The 20,108-nt window shown below is 40.1% G+C and overlaps 1 protein-coding gene across 4 annotated transcripts in view; it reads right to left on the bottom strand.

Moving 5' to 3' along the window:
• The window catches only part of AEBP2 (AE binding protein 2), a 55,886-nt gene extending 35,915 nt beyond the window's left edge, over positions 1-19,971 (bottom strand). For 2 of the 4 annotated variants that reach the window (XM_040564243.1, XM_040564254.1), the window contains exons 1-2: positions 19,214-19,968; positions 1,724-1,931 (exon numbers count right to left, since the gene is read on the bottom strand). In XM_040564243.1, coding sequence (XP_040420177.1) covers positions 1,724-1,931; positions 19,214-19,944 — 939 coding nt within the window. In that variant the 5' untranslated portion in view covers positions 19,945-19,968. Of the gene's footprint in view, positions 1-1,723; positions 1,932-19,213 lie in introns of all 4 variants that reach the window. The other 2 variants (XM_040564261.1, XM_040564240.1) reach the window with 2 other exon arrangements.
• Between the last annotated feature and the right edge of the window lie 137 nt (positions 19,972-20,108).

Raw genomic sequence — 20,108 nt, 5'->3', positions numbered from 1 at the left:
TAACCATACAAGCAAGCTTATCACATTGCTTTTAAGTTCTCAAGAAGCAGATATTCAAATTTATAGTCACCGAGTTGAGTAATATCTGAAATCCTACCAAAACATGATCTCCAACAACACTTAAACGCCTCGCCAGCAGGTGGCAGACAAATCCTTGAAACCAAACAGCCAGCATCAGTCCCTTTCCACAGCATCTAATGCAAGAACTATTTGAAAAAGAAAGCAACTCCACCAAGGGGAATAAAAGTGTGAACTGAGGGCAACGCTCAGGCGCTTGTTTGGTGCTTCCAACAACTGTCTCATTCAGAAAGACAAAATACAGTCTAACATTTTCAATGTGAAAACACCCACAAATCATGCCACACAATGTGAATGAGCAGAAAAATAGTTCAAAAAATCTGGAAAAATCTTCTAATCTCTTTTTAAGAAATTAAAAGGGGTTATGGGTGGGACAAAGGTCATGCAGTTACGTTGACAGCCCCCAGGATACTGATACACCTCATCCATTTAATTGTCTTATACAGGATTCACATAACACTTTTATAAAACTGTGAATAGAACTACTGAAATCTATCTCACGAGTGACTAAAAAGCTAGCTCACTAGCTGGATGATTCTGCCTAAAGCTTGGACTTGAAAAAGAGTCACTAAATATCAAGCTGGAAGTTCAGTCATACCAAATAACATTAGCTAAATGCAACCAGTGAGTCACACCTGTCACGGTGACACAATTACATAGGAAACTATATAATGTGATGCAAATTTGCATCTTATTTAAGGCTCTTGTATCCTTAAGATAATACGTAATGACCTAACATTTGACATATTCACATTTTAAAGAAGCAGCAAGACAAAAGTTGAAAATAAAGATTATTCCAGGTTAAGAGTTGGTATTAGCTGTCCAAAAAGTTAAAGACATGCAACATACAGCGCTGAAAGCAGACTGCTTGTGTTTGATATAAAGGTAGTTTACTTGAAATATTCCAGGCGTTAAAGGTAATTTGGGAGGCTGGGAAGCAGGGAGTTAAGTACAGAATTGAAATTACACTATTTGGAGAGGTGTTAAAACATTAAAATTGTGAAACCAACCTAAACTGCACCACTTGACCAGGTATTAGACCAAAAGATGTGCGCTCATATATGTACCTCAATTTAAAAAATAATACTAGATGCAGTTATATTGAAGATATAACATCCAAAGACCTGCTGTCAGTACTACAAACAGAACTGTTTTGGTAAGACTTTGTACTCCCAAGATGACCAGTTTTACATCTGCCCTATAACATATTCTGTTTATATATTATTTCTAATAAAACTCTATTTGTAAAAATAATCATGATATAACTTTGCCTGAGTTAATATGCAGAAACACATACACTAAAAGTTGTAAGAAAATGAATTCCAAGTATAAGCACTTAAAACCAGCATCCTCAGGATGCTGAGAAATTAGCAAATCTATCAAATATCCAATAAGTTTGAATATTTCATTAGGAACATACTATATTCTTAAAGGTAGCCATTCAATCAAAACCACAGAATACCAAATCAAGTGTGTTACAGAAAACACTGCAGCTGAATGCCTAGTACCACACCACTGAGGGCCCAATATCAGTTGCCAGTAGCTAAACAACTGATACTTTATAACATAAAACATAAAATTTACTACTGTCACCACAGAATAAAACAACAGTAAGAAAGAGGGAGGAAAAAAAATTAACACCAACCCCTCCTCGTTGACCATCCACATGTATGGAGCGAATATGATCTGCCAAATCCGGGCTGGAGCTGAAGCAAGCATGGCAGTGGTCCCAACAACAGTTGTAAGCGATGCTTTTTGCAGAGGAGGCAGGAACTCCTTGCCCATTCATCATTACTGGAGTTGAACGCCCACTGGAAATTGTGCTATCTACATCCATAATAGTGCTGCTTATGCTGTAAGAAAAGGAAAATGTTTGTATTTGTTACACATTAATGGAACATATAAAAACTGTAGCTCTTTAGGGCTTTGCATCAGATTCATTTAGACAGGTTAAAAAGAAGACTTTAAACTTACTTATTATGGCTCATCACTTTAAATACAGTAAAATATTCAGTCAGGGCATAACCACTATCACTCCATAGTATAACTTCTTCTGGACACTGTCAACAAAAGGGAGAGCTGGAAAACTTTCCTCCCATTCACTGACTTGTGAGAAAATTTTGTGGGTTAACATGGTTATTTTTAAACTACGTCAGTCATTCATTGTTTTTGCTAAGCATAGTGTTTACCAGACATATATCTAGACCAGCATCCACAACTAACACTAAAGCCTTAAAAATAATACAGAAGTAAAGTTTTACAGAATGTTTAAGAGACTCCCGCACTTAACTCCAAGGCCCAGCAGCATGTCTATCACACGCATAATCTAAACTACTGTGGTTTTTGTTTGCCTTTCGAAACTTTGCAGGGTCGTTTTTGTCAGCTGTTCTGCTCTGTATCTTGGCAGAAAAAAAAAGCATGGAGTACTCTACTCATATTAAGGCAAAAAGCACAGAGATAGATATTGTTCCTGGATAAAAATTAAATAACTACTGACATAACTTTTTTTTTTTTTTTAAACCTTGTAAACTTGCTCGTTGCCTTTTAGAACCCTTCATGTTTCTGTCTTCTACAAAGTCATAGAACTAAAGAACAGCTCTTCTTTGAAAGGACCTCAGGAGGTCGGTTAGTCCAATTTGCTGCTCAAACAGGACCAAGTGAGATCAGGTTGCTCATAGTCTCGTACAGTTAAGTTTTTAATGGATGTTTTCAAAGGTTGGAGCTTCTGCTACCTTTCTGAACAGTTTTTCCACTGTCTGATTAACCTCATTGTGGGAAGAGGGAAAAATTTCCCAGCGTCTCATCAGAATTTCCAGTAAAAAAAATAAGATTCCCTTTGCAATGCTTTCCCATTAAGATTTAGTTTTAACTACCCCGAATAATTTGGTTTCATGAGCAAACTCTGATCTGGAAGAGAGAGTTACCAGTAAGGTAACTTTGGAAAATGCTGACTACCACAACCCAGACAACCTTTTGAAATTGCCTTCCAACCCATTATTCTCCTTATATTATTAAAACTGAAAAGTTATTCTTAGGCTTTTGTTTTCCAAGTTAATCCAAATGAGAAAGTTTTAGAGACCCTGTCAACAGGTTTGGGCCTTAATAGAAGTCTATCAAAAATGAACTTGCTAAGTATTATACAAATGCCATGCTTTATTTTTGATTTTCAAAAAAAGGTCTAACAATTTACAAGGCATGCCTTCTCTCAGTGAAAGCCGTACTGGCACTTTCCTGCTACAGAGCATTTTTCCATGTGCCCACGATTATTCTCTTCCATTTTCGATATCCTGAATACACTCAGCTTTCCATGCCGCACCTGCCACCCCACCTTCTTTCTTCTGCACTACAAAAAGTAGTCTTGGTTCCTTTCATAACGTAAATTCACAATCTGTGACTAGTGATAAAGCAAAGGTGGCTAACAGAAGCCTACAGATGTGGTTTTGAAACTGTTCCATATTTGTATTTCCCCAAAAGCCTGTTTTACAATCGCCAGAAACATCCAAAAGAAATGCAACTAGCACTGAGTTGAAGCTACAGTCCTAACAGCCACTAACTGCAAACCACTGGATATAGGCATTAGTATCTTTCTAAGAAATTGCCATGCTTTAAGTGTAAAATACATTGCATTCAATCCCTGTTTTTCCCCCATGCCAGGCCCACTACAATAGATGCACCAAGGAACTGACGTTCCTTCCTCAGCTGATACCTATGCCAAAAATTACTCCTGAAAGTAAAATCAAGTTATGGAAGCAAAATCTACCAATGGGATGAAAAAGACAACTATATAAATAACTTAATGCAGCTCCCACACACCTGAACTCTAGAGTTACCCAAATAGTTTCCACAAAATCAGCTTTCAGCAGCAGCTTTGAACCCAGACAAGATGATACAGCCCGACCACTTCTGTTGAACAAAGTAGCATTACACTGATCAATGGTTCCAACAGGAAGTCACTTAATGAAGGCTGGGGAGGCACTACAGACACACTGCTCCTACAATAGCCCTCTCTGATCATTTCAAGTGAATAAAGAGCCCTCGCTTTCTCATGGCTGAAAGGTACTAACGTATGGGATTTGATCAACGTTTTATGCAAGAGCTCAAACTTCCAAGCTATTTACTGTCAGTCCATGTTTCACTGACAGCATTACTACCATTCCCAAAAACCCCACAAACAGGCATATTGCAAAGAGACTAAGCAGCAACACAGTGCTGGCGACCACAAGGACAGTCTAAGACTGGTTATTCAGCTTAGTTTTAAGGGTTCCCTGCTTTTAAAGCTTGGTCTTGAGTGGGAAAGCAATGAGAAAGCACAGCCCAATACAAGTTCTGTGAAGGATGGGTGCGTGCATGTCTGCATGTGTGGTTTCATTAGTTCACAGGCATGCAGCACAATTAACTTCTAAGCTGCTATGAAAAAAAAAATCATTGAATCATTGATGAACTTGTAGCATGAGAGAGTTTATTTCATATTATAAGTGCAATGCAACATACACTGACCTCCTCAAAACCACAAGTCTACATTTTTACAGCTCAGGAAACGCAGATACTCAGGCTTTTTTTTTTCCCTTCAATATGCTATCCTACTTGTAGAAAATTATTCTTATTTTTGGAGAAAAATATGTAAAAGTTGGAACTAGTAATAACGATCCAGCCAACAACACAATGGGTATGTTTATTAATGACAGGAGAAACCAGTAACACTTAGAGAGCCAATCTGGTTGTAACGGTTTAAGTGTTTGCTTAGTTTAGTTCTAATAGACTAAGTGCTTGCTAAAGGCTAATATTAGTGTTTCATCCCTGGAGGTTTTTAAGAGACGTGTGGATGAGCAGCAAAGGGACATGGTTTAGCAGCAGGACTCTGTAGGTCAGGCTGTCGGTTGGACTTGATGATGTTGAAGGTCTCTTCCGATCTAGAGTATTCGATGACTCTATGATCAAAATTTAATATTAGAGCAACTGGAATAAAAAGATTGCCCACAGCATTTAAAATAAGAGGTAACGTACAGAATTTCTTGGAAGCAAAGGATGAAGTATTATACTGGACCATGCTCCTATAGTCTATTCAAGAGATATGAAAAATTAAAAATAGGTAACTGAAATCCAGATGAGTGATAATATGTCAGTATTTAACAGAACTCCTTCCTTTCTTCTAGTTTGCTTAACCAAGACATTAGAAGTGCAGATGAATATTGCTGTAACAGAACCTACTATAGAAATAGGTAAATTGCTTATAAAACACAATGGCCAGGGGTCATACAACAGGAGATCACCATTCTCTGACTGTTCTTCCGACACATTCCCGTAAAATGCAAGAAACTTGCTACTCTAATATATTCCTTTTCAAGAAATAACCAAATTTTAAAAAGTATGTTTTTTTTTCCTCCAGAAGCAACCTATTGCAGGTCATCAGCCATCTAGTACTGCTGTACTCTAAGAGCCTAGATTTTTTTTTTTTTTTTTTTTTGGGGGGGGGGGTTCTTTCTCAGTGAGTTCTGGGACACCTGGGAAAGAGGTAAAGCCCATGAACACAGTCCATGAAAGACCTAAAGACCAGCAACATCTGACATGTTGTGTACAGCTCAAGCATGCGTACATTTTCTATAGTAGGCCATATGCTGAGAAAGTATCAGGAAGCTTTTCACAGAAAAGTTCACAGCCTATATGGCATCAGAGAAGACACTTGACTTGGAAGGTCACTTGCTCTTCAATTGCCATTTCAAGATGAAGGAGAAAAATGATGGTAGGTTTCATAATCGGAACAGTGGCTGCTGCTGAAGTCTGTCAAGAACTCGCTGCAATGCTTTTTGCTAGATCTGCTGATTTACCTACCCACTGTGTCATTCCTCTGGATTTCAGAAAGGACACGAGAGCAGGACGCTCAAGTGGGTAAGATGTATGCACACATTCCAACATTTTATCTAGCCCACTTGAGTCTTTTCCCAGCCTGAAGCATGGCAACCCAGCCCAAACAGGGCTGGACTACTATGGCAGTGTCCGTGTATCTTTCAATCTCTGAATAGGGATTTCCAGTCTAATCTGACACTACCTGCTTAGTATGATCCAAGGAAAGGAAAAGTCCTGTAACAAAAGGGAAGGTAATAATGGAAAGTACATCTCCTGCTCTGCTTTCTTTTTGCTTTCCCATTTGAAATCTGCACCTCCAAATGAGGAACTAATAATATGCATCAAAAAGAGAACATAAAAAAAGTAAGGAAAGCAGAGACATTCTGGAAAACTACAGATTAAAAAACTATATATATATATATATATCGAAACATATTTTAGCTAAATAATTTAAAGCAAGCTTTCCCTTGCCACCCCCACCCCCCCAGTCCTTTTTCCCCAGCCAGGAGATCTGTTTAAATCTGGACTGCCACTATCAAAGCAGAATGACACTAGTCGAACTTAAGCGCTTGTGGCATTCCCCTATTGCTAGTGACAGACAGGTCTGGGTTTGCTCCCAAGCTGTAAGCAGGCTCCAGCTCTATTGTAATGGATCTATAGACCATAGCCTGATGAAGAACATTAGACATTTGAGTTTCAGAGAGTTCAACTCAGAGGTCATCCCAAACAATAGAGCATCAAAAACAGTCACTGCTGGAGAGAGCCTGCATACACAATAGCTGTTTTTAAGAAGCACCATTCAAACGACTGACTAATTACTAAAATTTAAAACTGTTACAGCAAGCACAACATAGTCTTCCAGTTTGTTACTCCCCACTTTCATCCTAATCCAAGCATCAGAATCAACCTGAAGTAAAAAAAAAAAAGTGAGATTTTTAGGACTGAATGCCATTCCAAAACGCCTACTAAACCACTACCTAATTTTTACCAAGCCTGTAAACACTGGCAAACAATGCCTTCCTTCCAGGTACAGCAAGGTAGAACTGAAAATACAGTCTTCTCAGAAGAGCTGGACCTTTTCCTCTTTTCCGATCAACAGCTTTGAAACGAAACTTATTTAAAGTACATTCATTAAGCAACACAATTAATGTAAGCTTAAGTAGAGGAATCATTACCTCAAAGGCAGTTTGAGGTCTTATTTTTACATTTTACCTCTAGCTAAAAATAATCACCTTGATAATGAGGATGTATTAAGATTTTTTCTTAACCATCCCTTTCATGTTAAAACATTAGTACCTGCATAGCCTATGGCGTATGTGAACCAAATGCATCTTGCTGCTTAAATCCAGTCCAAACTGTATTTAGAAACAATCCTGAAACTAAAGCCTTAGCAATAGTAGCTTAAAAACTTGCTAGAAGTTAGCAGCCATTTCTACCTTATAGAGAGAGAACACACACAAAAAGTTCTTTAAGCATTTTCAGTCCTGGCTTGTTATTCTCCTTTAAGGATTTGAGTGAAATTAAGCCATTGTTGGAGTCGTGTAAGTACAAGTATTCCCTTTGAGGAAAGAAAAAAAAAAAACTCCAAATTCTTCCCGACTTAAGACACACAAGTTTCCAACCACTTAGCTTACCACATTCACATTTGGGTACTAACTGCTGTGTACAGTTAAATGTGAATGAAAATATAACAAGCCTGTGATCTAATGCATTCAAGAAAATGGCGTATTGCACATCATTCCTGACACACACACAGCTCCCCGAGGAGATTGATTTCCTCACTACTGCAAGTAATCCCTTCCATTGAATTTAATGAATGAAATGTCCCAAATTTTTTCTTTCCCTGTTTTTTTAATCTGTCAGAACAACAGACAGTAGGAGTCTAGAAAGAGTGTCGATAAAAAAAAGAAGCAAGAACAGCATGATTGCATTTTTACTTTCCATGAACCCCCATTACACACTGGGAACGTCAAGAAATAGTAGAGCCAGGCACCAACCACATGCACAAAATCCCAACCAATTTACTATTATATTTTTAATGTTTGCTAGACATACTCCCTCTAGAGCTTAACTGAAGTAACCTTCCCTCAGGCAAAATTCAGACCTAACAGATGGGCCTTATACCATGCCCTTGAGGGTCAACAAGCAGTAGTTCAGCCTGATCAACAGGAGCTCATTGCAGAGCTACAGTACCTCCACTGAGAATGCTCAGCTTCCAGTCCCCAGATGTTTCGTACGTCAGCACAGGACCCAGATAATTTCAGCTAACACCAAGGGAAATGACTTGACAGATCCTATAATAAACAAACTCATCTTGTAATGGAACAAATTTAAAACCAACATAGACTTCAGGGAACATACACTGCAGCATTGCTAAGAACACAGCAGAATAGCCATCAAGATGCACTAAATGTGACTGATGAATCTTTTAAAACACTTTCTTCTAAACTACACAGTGATGAAGTCATAAAGCATCAAATCCACAGAAGACTGCCTCTGACTAGATAGAAGCATAATTAACATTCAAGAATCCAAATACTATCAACCTCACTGGAAGTAGGTGGCTATTTTAAAGGTAAAAAATACCGTGCTAGTTTCTTTAGCTTTCCCTAGCTTGTGAAATATCTTGTTATTTGCACGAAGCTTCAGCTGTTTTGTTCCAATTCATATGAGGTAAACTTAAGAAGACTGAACTGAACACTCAAACTTAGAATAATGGAAAACTCGTGAATGACAGGCATTTCTTACAACAACTTCAAGGGTTAAAACCCAGAACTCCTACAGAAAAGCTTTTACAACATGGAAGACCAAATCACAATTAGGTACTAATCCCCACACAAAACAAACAGCACCAATCCCAATCATTCAATTACAAATGCCAATTCAAAACAGAACAAAAATTTAAAGGAAAGAAAAATGACTTGCCTAGTGACACACCTGACTACTACATAATCTTCATTTCACCAGGACAAGTCAAGAGCGAAAAGAAACACGTCACAATTTACCTCATTTCTCTATCCCTTTTCAAGGCAGGGTGTAGAAGTCTGGGGCACAGCTCAGACCAACAGTTCCACAAAAACTGCAGGCCACCTAGCAGTTTTTCAGCTTTTTGAAGCCACCAAGCTCAAAGTGATTTACACTTATTATTTCCAATAGAATTCCGATGTAATCAATGGACAGGTGAAGATAAATCCTGAAAGTATGAAAGTGATTACATGATGAACCCTGAGCTCCCATCCTTGATAGGATACATCTGTCCTGCATCTGCCATAAGATTTTATTTTTTTATATAAATCTCTGTCACTTCCAAACATAGGAGCAGCTATATATTCTCCAAGCATCGCCACATGATTAACTTTTGCCTCTTCATGCTCTGCTCAACAACAGGAACTGCAGAGCAAAGCTGTTAAAAACTGAAGTAGGACAAACATTGTTCAAGAGCTAACAATTTCAGCTGTAAATACCAGAAATGGCTAAATTAGCTCTGACATGAAAGCAGAGAAAGAATAAATATGGCTTTGCATTAACATTTAACTTTTGCTGACTTTGAATGAATATCAAGTAAACTTTACTACCAACCTCTTCACACTGTTACTATCAGAACATCAACATCATGATTACCAGTATTTAATAAAATGCAGTTCACTTTGCTTTATGATCTCCAAATGAACATGTCAATTTAAAAGTGAGATTAAAGCAGATCCAAAGAAAAAAGGAGAGCTCACAAAACATGAGCAACCACTATGAGCCAGCAACAGAGTGAAGAACTTTAACACTTGCCTGAGCTTTTTTTGTTCCTTTTTCCACCCTCAGCAAGTTCAGTAATTTATGATATATCTACATTAGTAACACACATTTCTACTACTAAATTTGCAGGATTATCGATTTAACTCCCCAAATCAAATGTTTGTGTTCCACAAGCAAAACAGCTCCCCTTATTTTAATGGATGTAGTTTGACTGCAGCATTAAAATGTCATGATGGTTTGGAGCTCCTGGAGGCTGTTTTTTTGTTGTTGTTGTTTTTTCTCCATTTATTCAGCAAGTAATCCAAAGAGAATCTTCAAAGTTGAAATAGCTTAATCTACCTACATTTCTGAGCTTTCCTATTGATTTTCCTTAGAACACATCCAAAACCATTTCATCACTGATAATAATCAGTTTCTGAATTCAAAAAAAAAAGCTACCAGAAGAAAAAAATAGCATATGGAGATAAATCATCATCAAAACAAAAATGGATTGCAGAATACTAAATGGCTGCAAAAGAATAAGATCATTCATATGGCAATAAGAAATGAAAGTATCTGGCTGAAAACAAGACAGAATTACATGAAGTAAAAGTCCACTACCGTGTTTTAAGCACTTAAGAACTTGTGCTTCTGAGTCATTTAGGCTCTTTGTTTGTTTGTTTTTAACTCAAACTTATGTTCACACAGATGAAGTTATTCTAACACAAGTTTTTCAAAATGAACAAGGCTTAAGTGTTCTACAGCCTTGAGTCCTGTGTGCAGTTTCGGGTGCCACAGTATAAGAAAGATCTAAAACTGTAAGTGTCCAAAAGAGGGCTACAAATATGGTGAAGGGTCTGCAGGGGAAGACACATGAGGAGCGGCTGCAGTCCCTTGGTTTGTTCAGCCCCGAGCAGAACAGGCTGAGGGGAGGCCTCATGGCGGCCTGCAGCTCCCTCAGGAGGAGAGTGGAGGGGCAGGCGCTGAGCTCTGCTCTCTGGGGACAGCGACAGGACCGGAGGGAATGGCATGGATCTGGGACAGGGGAGGGTCAGGCTGGGTGTTAGGGAAAGGTTCTGCACCCAGAGGGTGGTCAGACACTGGGACAGGCTGTCCAGGGCAGTGGTCATGGCACTGAGCCTGCCAGAATTCAAGAAGCATTTGAACAACGCTGTCAGACAAAGTCTGGTTTTTGGGCGGTCCTGTGTGGAGCCAGAACTCAGACTCCACGATCCTTGTGGGTCTCTTCCAACTCAGGATATTCCATGATTCTATAATGCTATAAATCAATCTTAAAAACAAGTCTAGAAAACTTGAGTATCTGTAGATTACTAAGAAATCTACATAGTGGAAAACAAGAAGTCAGGGAGATAGTTCTATTTAGTGTGACTACTGGTAATATTAAAATTTGTTTTGAAGTTTTTTGAAGGAACAGCTGATTTTAGAGTAAAGCTATTTCTAGATTAGGTGTAAATACCTAGAAAAGGGAACAACACTGCAAACATTTCAGTTTGATGGTATAAAACTGGGAGAAGATAGAAAAGCTCAAGATAGAGAAATCAAAGAAACTTAAAATAACAAACATGTACAGGAAACAAAACATGACTGAGAAAGCATGTTATGAATCACCAGCCCTCTAGAGCTGTTTCCACTCTCTTGAATCACCTACTTTGATTATTTAGATTGTCAGCCCCAGAATATTTGGGTTATGTATTAATTTAACAAAACCAGTTTATCACCTGAGCTGTAGCATACAGAGGAACAGATAATATTATAAGGAAACTTGGAATACAAAGTGTCAGAAGAGCACTGAGAAACTACAGCAGGTTAAATGTGCATGCCTTGTGATACAACAGCAAACATACTACATATGCAAAAGCATTACACGAATCAAGAAACTGTAAGTGGTTCTGCCTTAAAGATACAAATAACACTGACTTTCATTTCTGGGAAACAATTCATCTTCAACCTGATTATCACCTTCGAAACTTAGGGAACGGCAACAAGTGCTTCATCATTTTAAATCTTCACTGAAACACAATCAGTAGTTTAAAAAAAAAACTGTCACTTCTTTTAGCATGCTTTCCATTCTAAGAACCATGATTAATACAAAGTGGAAATAAAAGCATTGGAAATAAAAACCTTCAGGTATAGTGCTAAGGAAATCCCACCATGTGTCACGATTACTTTCCCATTCACAGGATACCTATCCCCACTCCTGAACATCTAACTCAAAAAATAAGCAGAAGACAACCAGAAAAAGATGAAAGAGTCCCAGAGGAGACGCACCTCCCCCTCCAATTTCAGTTACTGTTGTTTGACTTAAGAAAAATAGACAGACAGGACAGCCTTCTATGAAATAGCAACTTCATACTTCAGTGAAGAGTCGCTACTTCTCAAGTATTAATCAGGCATAAAAAGCAGAGAAACCGGTGGAGTTTTACTTCTCTAACTCATTCAGTTCATAACAGAAAGGTCATAATTATGGTCTGATTCTGTTCCACTCGACGCTAAATTAACAACTTGTATAATTTGTCTAATCTACAGTTTGACATGCAAATCAGCCCCAGGAAATCTACCAAAGAAATGCCAGAAGTATTTTTATTTCAAAAAAAAAAAAAGTTTACTTTCATTACATAGTAAACAGAGAATTGTATTTCCTTAAGAACTTTTATATTTGAAGCCTTACTTACAACATGAACTATAATGATCAAAGTAAGGACCTCACTGCAATTTTGCAGGGGAACTGGTAATTTGTACAAAATGCTGCATGGAACAACATTAATCTTAACAGTAAGTGGAGAATCTTTAGATTGCATTCTTATTGAAGTATACTTAATAAATGATACTACCCCTAATATGTGACAATAATCTTGTCTTTTACAAGCCTCTAAACTCAGATCACTTAGGTTTACTTTACTGATACTTCACAAGCTTGTTTGGATTGCAGCAGCCTTATAAAGTGCATCATGACGACTACATGACTTTCAAGATGGTATCAAATTAAATCTTTTGCTTTTATATAGCTAACGAATATCTTAGCATATGATATATATATATATATATATATATATATATGCATACTCTATTAAAGAAAGTATCCAGTACAACTATACAACTAATCAAGTGAAGTTTAGCAAACGATAGTTAAAAAATTAAATTTTAGTGTAAAGAGAACCATAGAGAAGCAAATCAGACATGGAAAAACGAAATCCCAGGTTGCCTTTTTTTTTGGCATTTTACCACCATGAAGGGAAAAAAGCATACCGCATCTTGAGTGAGAGGCTGAAGATTTCTTTCACCAATTATTTATTTTTTAGTTCTGCAGAATCACAACCTGACAATTGTAAACATCTTAATGCATCACAAAACCAATGATAAATAGCAGGCATAACAGAAAATGAAATATAAACATTCCATAAGGAACATTTATCTGAATGTGTTCATTTTCTAAATACCAACAACTCTAGACATTAAGCATATAAAATGATAAAAAGGAACCAGTTACATAGCTGGATTACAAAACAAAAAGTCTCTGACTTGAAAAAGCTTCTAAAACTACCACTTTTGTTTTTTTTAGCAAGCTTTTTTTTTTTTTTTTAAAGCAACAGGGGTAATGGTGGACAAAAAAAATCTGCTGCTTAAGGTAGATAGATTTACATTCCCACCTATTTCCCTGAAATTACTTGGCTCCTCTATGGCAGGCACTGATTTTTCACTTCTTTCAGGTTAAGCTCTCACTTTTTCCTCAGGCTATTAGGTATAATTCACTCCCTATCATACAAGAAAGTTTTCTGCATGCATCTCACTTTTTCCCCTTGCTGGAAACACCTATTCCAACCTCAAATGCTCTATCTGCTCCCTTCTAAGCTATGTCCCCACTTTTCACCCAGTAACAGCCTGCACTACAACAAGCACAACGCACTGGGGTCTACATTTACTCCCATACTGCTACTGCCACATTCCACGTCATATCTGCATACTGCTTATTACCCCACCATTATTCTCTAATTGGATAGTTAATTGGATACTGTTTTATTTCTGTTTTAATTAAAAAAATATATAAAGCTATTGGAAAGATGTGCAGATCTGAGCTGCACTAACAGCAGCAATAATAGAATATTTTTACTGCATTACCCAAGAAGTTTGATCTGCGAGCAACTTCAGAAATGCACCTCACACTTTTCCCGAAGAGATGTTCAGGCTACACGCAATACGCAGCTTAACTGGAAAGTGTGTGTTGGGTGGGGAGGGCGTTGGAAATCAATGCTGCTCCTTCCACTACTGCCTAGGAAATCCCCTAAAGTTGCTCACCAATACAAATCTCACATTCAAAAGTTGCCAGACTTAATGGTGTCACAAAGTTAAGCAAAACGCACGTAGGCCTGTGTGAAGTACAAACCCAACATAAGAGTCATACCAATTATCTCTTACACTGAATAGGAAATTATTTCTCAAATTCTATGAAGTGTATTTAAATATTACTACAAACACAGTTCATTACAGCAAGCTCTTTCATCTGGTCCACAAAAAGACCTCATGTTAACCACTCAATTATACCAAGCAACAACTCCAGTAATAAAGATACTAGCTGTTTAAAGTTTCTGTGCTGTTTTGTCTTCCCATCAAAAGCTATTTTCTTCAGTGCCAGAAAGAACTGAGCATAACAATTACAGAAGCAGCAGTTTTATTCTGCAATTTGAAAGCAAATAACAACAAATGCAGACAATACAAATATAATTTTCAGCAGAATTTTGAAATCTCATGTAATCTCCTATGCGGCCCACTATGACGCATCAGTATGACACACACACTACAAAAATGGAATGACTTAACCACCTTGCCATAAGTGTTAATGAATGATTCTTCACTTCCTGGATAGGAACAAGTGAGACTATGCAGCAGAGGCCTGAAGCACTTTTTAATCTGGTCACATGGATACATGAAGCATACCTATTAGTACTACATGCCTTCCTGATTATATTTCAGTTTTACTATTCTGCCTTCATAAACATCACTCTTACAATTCATGTGTCACTGCCTAGCCTGCCTTGAAAATTACTCACTTTTGAAGGTTTAAGAACTAGATCAAATAAGAACTGCAATAAGAACTCTAAAGAACTAATATTTTTAAATCAGCGTGCATATTAGAATGTTGACTATGCCTTCATTTTAAACAAGGTTAAAAAACTAAGGCTAGATTCTGGATTCTTCATCTTTTCATCTAAATCTCTTATTGTTCAATCTGTTAGTTTCATTCTGCCTTACTTCATTCTATAAAAAGAAGAAAATAAAAATCTTAAGCTATAAAATGAAGAACATAAAAATCTTAAGCATAAAAATGTTTATTATTAAAGAAAACCTTCCTTGAAATGGGCATTTTCAAGGCTGAGTGAAGAGCTGCTCACCTATTACACTGGGACAGAATATTTCTAGAAGCATTCTACAGGTCTAATGTGATTAAGATAGTTAAGTTTCCTTGAATATTATTTTTAGGCGGGTTCTCTTAGAAAGCTGAAGCTTACGTTGTCACATCGTCAGTCCCTCCCAATAACTGATTTCAGGGGCGAATACCGATAGAGGTGAAAAGGCTGTTCTGTGAAAAAGACTGCGTCTGAGGAAGAGATTGCTGCATGGGTCCAGCAGCCACATGTTAGGTTTGGCCTACCAGCTACTCAGTGAGCACTGGTACTTGGTCAGGAGAACAGCAGGTGCACACCTCTGGCTGAAACATAATTTCAGTGCCTCTTACCTGGTCAGTAAGAGGAGGGAGCAAAGGATAAACTTCTAAAGAAGGCTAAAGATGATGTAAGCACAAAAGACCAGTGGTAACTTCTAAGCAAACTACAAGGCAAATTCACAAGGGTAAAAAAAAAAAAAACACAAACACAACAAAGTAAGTAAAGCCATATGATATTTTAACTTCTGCTAAACATTTTACTACAATTGCAAAGTCTACCACTGCTCTCTAAATCAAACAACCTGGTAACAAAATTACTTCAGATTTAAATACACTTCTGTAATAAGCTTTCAACCTATTAACATTTAAACAATTTCAGCAACCTAAGTGTTTGTAAGTAAATATTGTAGTTCAGCAGTAACTGAGCTGCAGACACACCTTCACTGCATTCATATCAGCTATTTAAACCCAAATCCCTGCATACACTTAGGTCTAGCTTTGAAGCCCAGTGATGAACTCAGCTACTTTTTTTTTTTTTTTTTATAATCAACTGAATCATTATTTTTTGCTTTTAAAGACATAGCAAAAGTTTCTCAGCACTGTAGAAAGATTACTTGCTCCAAAGGACGGTGTAGAAACATATCCATCCTTTCAGCACTTGTCTGAAGTTGGAGAAAGTCAAAAGAAAATTACCAGCATTCACATGCTAATAATAGCCTTAGTCCTAACTGTAAATCTGGAGGATAACTAGACCTGAATGCAGCCCATTATTAGTGAGACGGCTGATCTGATCTCACTCAAAAGTAGTAGGCAAACTTTAGCACAGTAATGGGAACACGGCATGGTTCCCAGGAAAAACCTGGGCCTGGTATCTCATTGATCTGTAATCGTTCCAGAATTATTGCACTGAACTCTCTCTACTGATACCACTGAGCTGAAAATGCCACCTGGTTATCCTAGATATCAGTTTGGGTTTTGCTTTTTTAGGGGGAGTGTGTGAGTGTGTGTGTGTGGGGGGGGGGGGGTTAAATCTGCTTTAACACAACATGAAGTCCATCTATGTATATGGGAAAAGCTAGTTAAAATTCACCCCAAGTTTTAGGGCATCAATGTTTAACACATTTGTTTCTTGTACTTTTTTTTTCAAATGCTTACAGATTTCCTAGAGTAACACACCAAATTATTTATTCTCTATTAGCAGAATGACTCTCAACATACTCTAAAAACATTAGTATCAGAAGTAGCTGAACAGTAGCTACGTCTTGATTACATGCAAGCTTTCCTGTTCAGTTTTAGATGTAGTTTGTTTTGTAGTTCATACCACTAAAACAAATTTAAACAGACAATCCATTGATAATTAAAGAGAATGATAAAGGCTGTACACAGAGAGAGGGGAATTTGATCACTTAAGGAATTCAGGCGCTCTCACCACACCCTCTTATTTATTCAAATTTTCTAAAGAGGAAACAAGAAAAAAAATCCTAAGCCTAGGGGCATGATCTGAATGCTCGCAAACCTGCCTACACCAGGCAAATCTTTACCAAGTACACTCTTCTGCCACCTTCCTCTTGCTTAACCTAGGGACTGTGAATTCAAGCGTGTTAGTGCAACCTCCCTCTCTCCTCCCTCCCTCGGGTAATCTTGCTATACCACAGTCTGTGAGACAACATGGCACCGAGTTTCTTAGGACTTCAGAGACAAAAAGTTAGATTCTTCATTCAGGACACAGGTAGACAGCAGAGATCACAGACTGCTGTACAATATATTATTCATATAAAACATCACTGCACAGATAAAATATCCTCCTCCAGTACTTACAGAATTTATACTTTAATTTAGCGGTGACCAAACCAATGAACGGTCAAGCCTTTAAGGAATTTAATACGTTATCATAAACCTGCATCTCCACCTCTACATCCAAACTGTTCCCAGTTTTCTGGGCATTTCCTACCTTTTGCAACACTTTGCTTGTCTGACCATCTTAAAGACGCGCATTATGCTCTCAGCAGCTGCTAAGGGGCAGCTATCATTTGTATCAGTAGGCCAAGTGACTTGGACTATGCATAGCAAAAATAATAATGCAGTCTACCCCACACTGCAGCAAGGAGTGTACTCAAAACAATTTTTCTCTTTTTTTTTTTTTTTAAATCATCAGAAATAAATGGCACTCTTGGTAGCATCACTCTTTTCCTACCCAACTCAACAAGCAGGCTGTGAAACTACACTACAAAACTCCCTCTCAGCATCTCTGTTTTCAGCGTGGAAGTTCCAAGATGAAACTTCGCAAAGATTAAAACCAAAAATGCAGCCCTTGCTTAAACCACTAAACACAAAGGGTCTCACTCGGCAGCTCAGTTTGCACCAATGCTACTGGAAAGGAGTGCACACAGATTTAATTGTGCCACTATAACAAGAGAAGCATGAAAACAATGACAGAGAAAGAAATGTATACTAGGTCTGGAGCGTACAAGTAAAATGTAATGCAGTTGTTCTGCCAGAAAATCCACGCAACTAATTTCTGTTATTTCCTTAACCTATAAATTGACAAGACTCAAAAAAGGTCAAAATTAGCATTGAATTTGATGAAAATCAAAAAAAAAAAAAAAAAAAACTTAAAATTCAACTATATACTTTTTGTTTCTCCAGAAATCTACTCCCATACTTATGGGATTTCAAGTAAAAAACTCAGCTTTCAAAAAAAAAAAATACCACCTTCCTATCTTGCACAAGTTTGAAGGAAAGAAAACGTAACGCCTGTGAGCCCTGAAGCCTCAGAAGTCAGGTGGAAACCAGAAGAACCATTTTTTTTCCCTCTCTTATGGCTTTCAGGCAATTATACAGTTTTGGGGAACTGACTCATGCGGGTTTTGTTTGTTTGTTTTTATCCCTTGAGGTTAGATCTAGTGATGTCACACTTCTGCACCATGGGTATTTCTATAGCCACACAGAATTTGACCTAACATATTTAAAGTACGTGTCTGGGCCAAAATATGTAATTCTTCACAATTAATAATGAAACTTTCTCAAGAAAAGTAACAGAATTGTTTGTACTAACTCACTCATTCTACAATGAAACCTGATACTTTCTTAATGCTAAACTGAAAAAAAAAATAGAAGTTTCTTAAAGTATTTGAAAGGACTTACTAGCGAAGGGAGCGACAAAATTCTACTCCCACGCCCATTTTTCACTCTGTTTCCCGTTTACCAAATAAATCGTATCACACGCACCCAAGAAAGCCACTAGCTAAGTCGTGTTCCTTGAAATGCTCGACTTCATGGGCTAAACGAGCCCTGAAATGCAGAACTCAGCCATGTGTGAGAATTTGCTTGTGCCTTTCCATGAGAATCAAGCCGAAGTCATGGCAGAACAAGACACATACCTTCAGCATGTGAAAAGTAAAGGAATAACCTTTAAAATTTGCTGAATTCAGAATTCATCCAAAAAGGAATCTGAGCCTCAAATTACTGAGCCCTGCTTAATCCAGCACATGCTAATCACCCACGCGTGCTTACTGCTGAAAGGCCGGTCCCTTTCCCTTTGGGTGCAGCGGGATTTTGCCCTAGGCGGGAGGGATCCCCACTCCCATTTGAGCCCAGAGGAGGCAGGACTCGTGCCCAGCACATCTCCCCCCTCCCCGTGCCAGGGCAGCCTGTCCGGGCGCATGGCACGACCCGCGGGGCTCCCGACAGCAGCTCCCAAAAACAACACCGAGGCTGCTCGGGGAGGGGGGGAGCATCGCCCCGGGGACCCCTCGGGGCTGCGGGCGGGCGCTCCCGGGGCAGAGGGCCCCCCCACAGCCGGCGCTGCGAGGCGGGGAGGCCCCGCAGGACATGGCGCCCGGCAGCCTCCCGGCCCGGCCCGGCGCGGGCGGGCCCCGCACTGACCTGTCCTCCGAGTCCATGCGGCTCAGGGGCTCGCCGTCCGACGACATCTCCAGGCTGCCCCGCCGGCCGCCCGACGTGGCGCTGCAGCTGCTGCTGCCGCCGCCGGTGCCGGTGCCGTAGCCCTCGTCGCCGCCGCTGGACACGCTGCTGCTGCTGCTGGAGGAGCTGGAGCTGCTCCCCCCGCCGCCTCCGCCGCCGCCGCCGCCTCCGCCGCCGCGGCCCAGCCCGGACTCCTGGCTGCCCCGGGGGCCCTTGGGCTCCTCCTTGGCGTCGGCCTCGCTGCTGCCGCCGGGGCTGAGCGAGCGGGTCTCGTCGCTGCAGCAGCCGCTGCTCGTGCTGCCGCTGCTGCTCCCCACCAGGCTGCTCGCCTCCTCCTCGCCGCCTTCCTCCTCCTCCTCTTCCTCCTCCTCGTCTTCTTCCTCCTCCTCCTCCTCCTCTTCCTCGTCGTCCTCGTCCTCCCCGTCCCCGGCCTGGCTGGCGCTCTCCGGGCTGGGCTCCGACATGCTCTCCGCCTCGCCGTTCAGCACCAGCAGCGGCTCCGGCTCCGCGGCGGCCGCCACCGACGACAACAAGGACGAAGGCGACGACGAGGAGCTGCCGGCGGCGGCGGCAGCAGCAGCGACAGCGGCAGCCGCAGCGACAGCGGCAGCCGCGTCCTCCTCCTCGGCGGCCGCCGCCTGGCCGGGAAGCAGCCCCTCCGGCTCCGCCATGTCGCTGCGAGCGGCCGCCATGGCGCCTGCCAGTCGCTAAGAGCCGAGCGGGGCCGGGCGCGCGGCCCGGGCGCGCGTGCCCGGCGTGCGCGCGGCCGCGCGCTCTCGCTCCCTCACTCCCACTCCCTCTCCCTCTCTCTCTCTCTCCCCCCCCCCCAACTCCCGCCCCGCGCCCTCCTCACCCG

The sequence above is a fragment of the Cygnus olor genome, chromosome 1 (assembly GCF_009769625.2).
Source record: "Cygnus olor isolate bCygOlo1 chromosome 1, bCygOlo1.pri.v2, whole genome shotgun sequence".
Classification (NCBI taxonomy): Eukaryota; Metazoa; Chordata; class Aves; order Anseriformes; family Anatidae; genus Cygnus; species Cygnus olor.
This window is presented reverse-complemented; position numbering and strand designations above follow the sequence as displayed.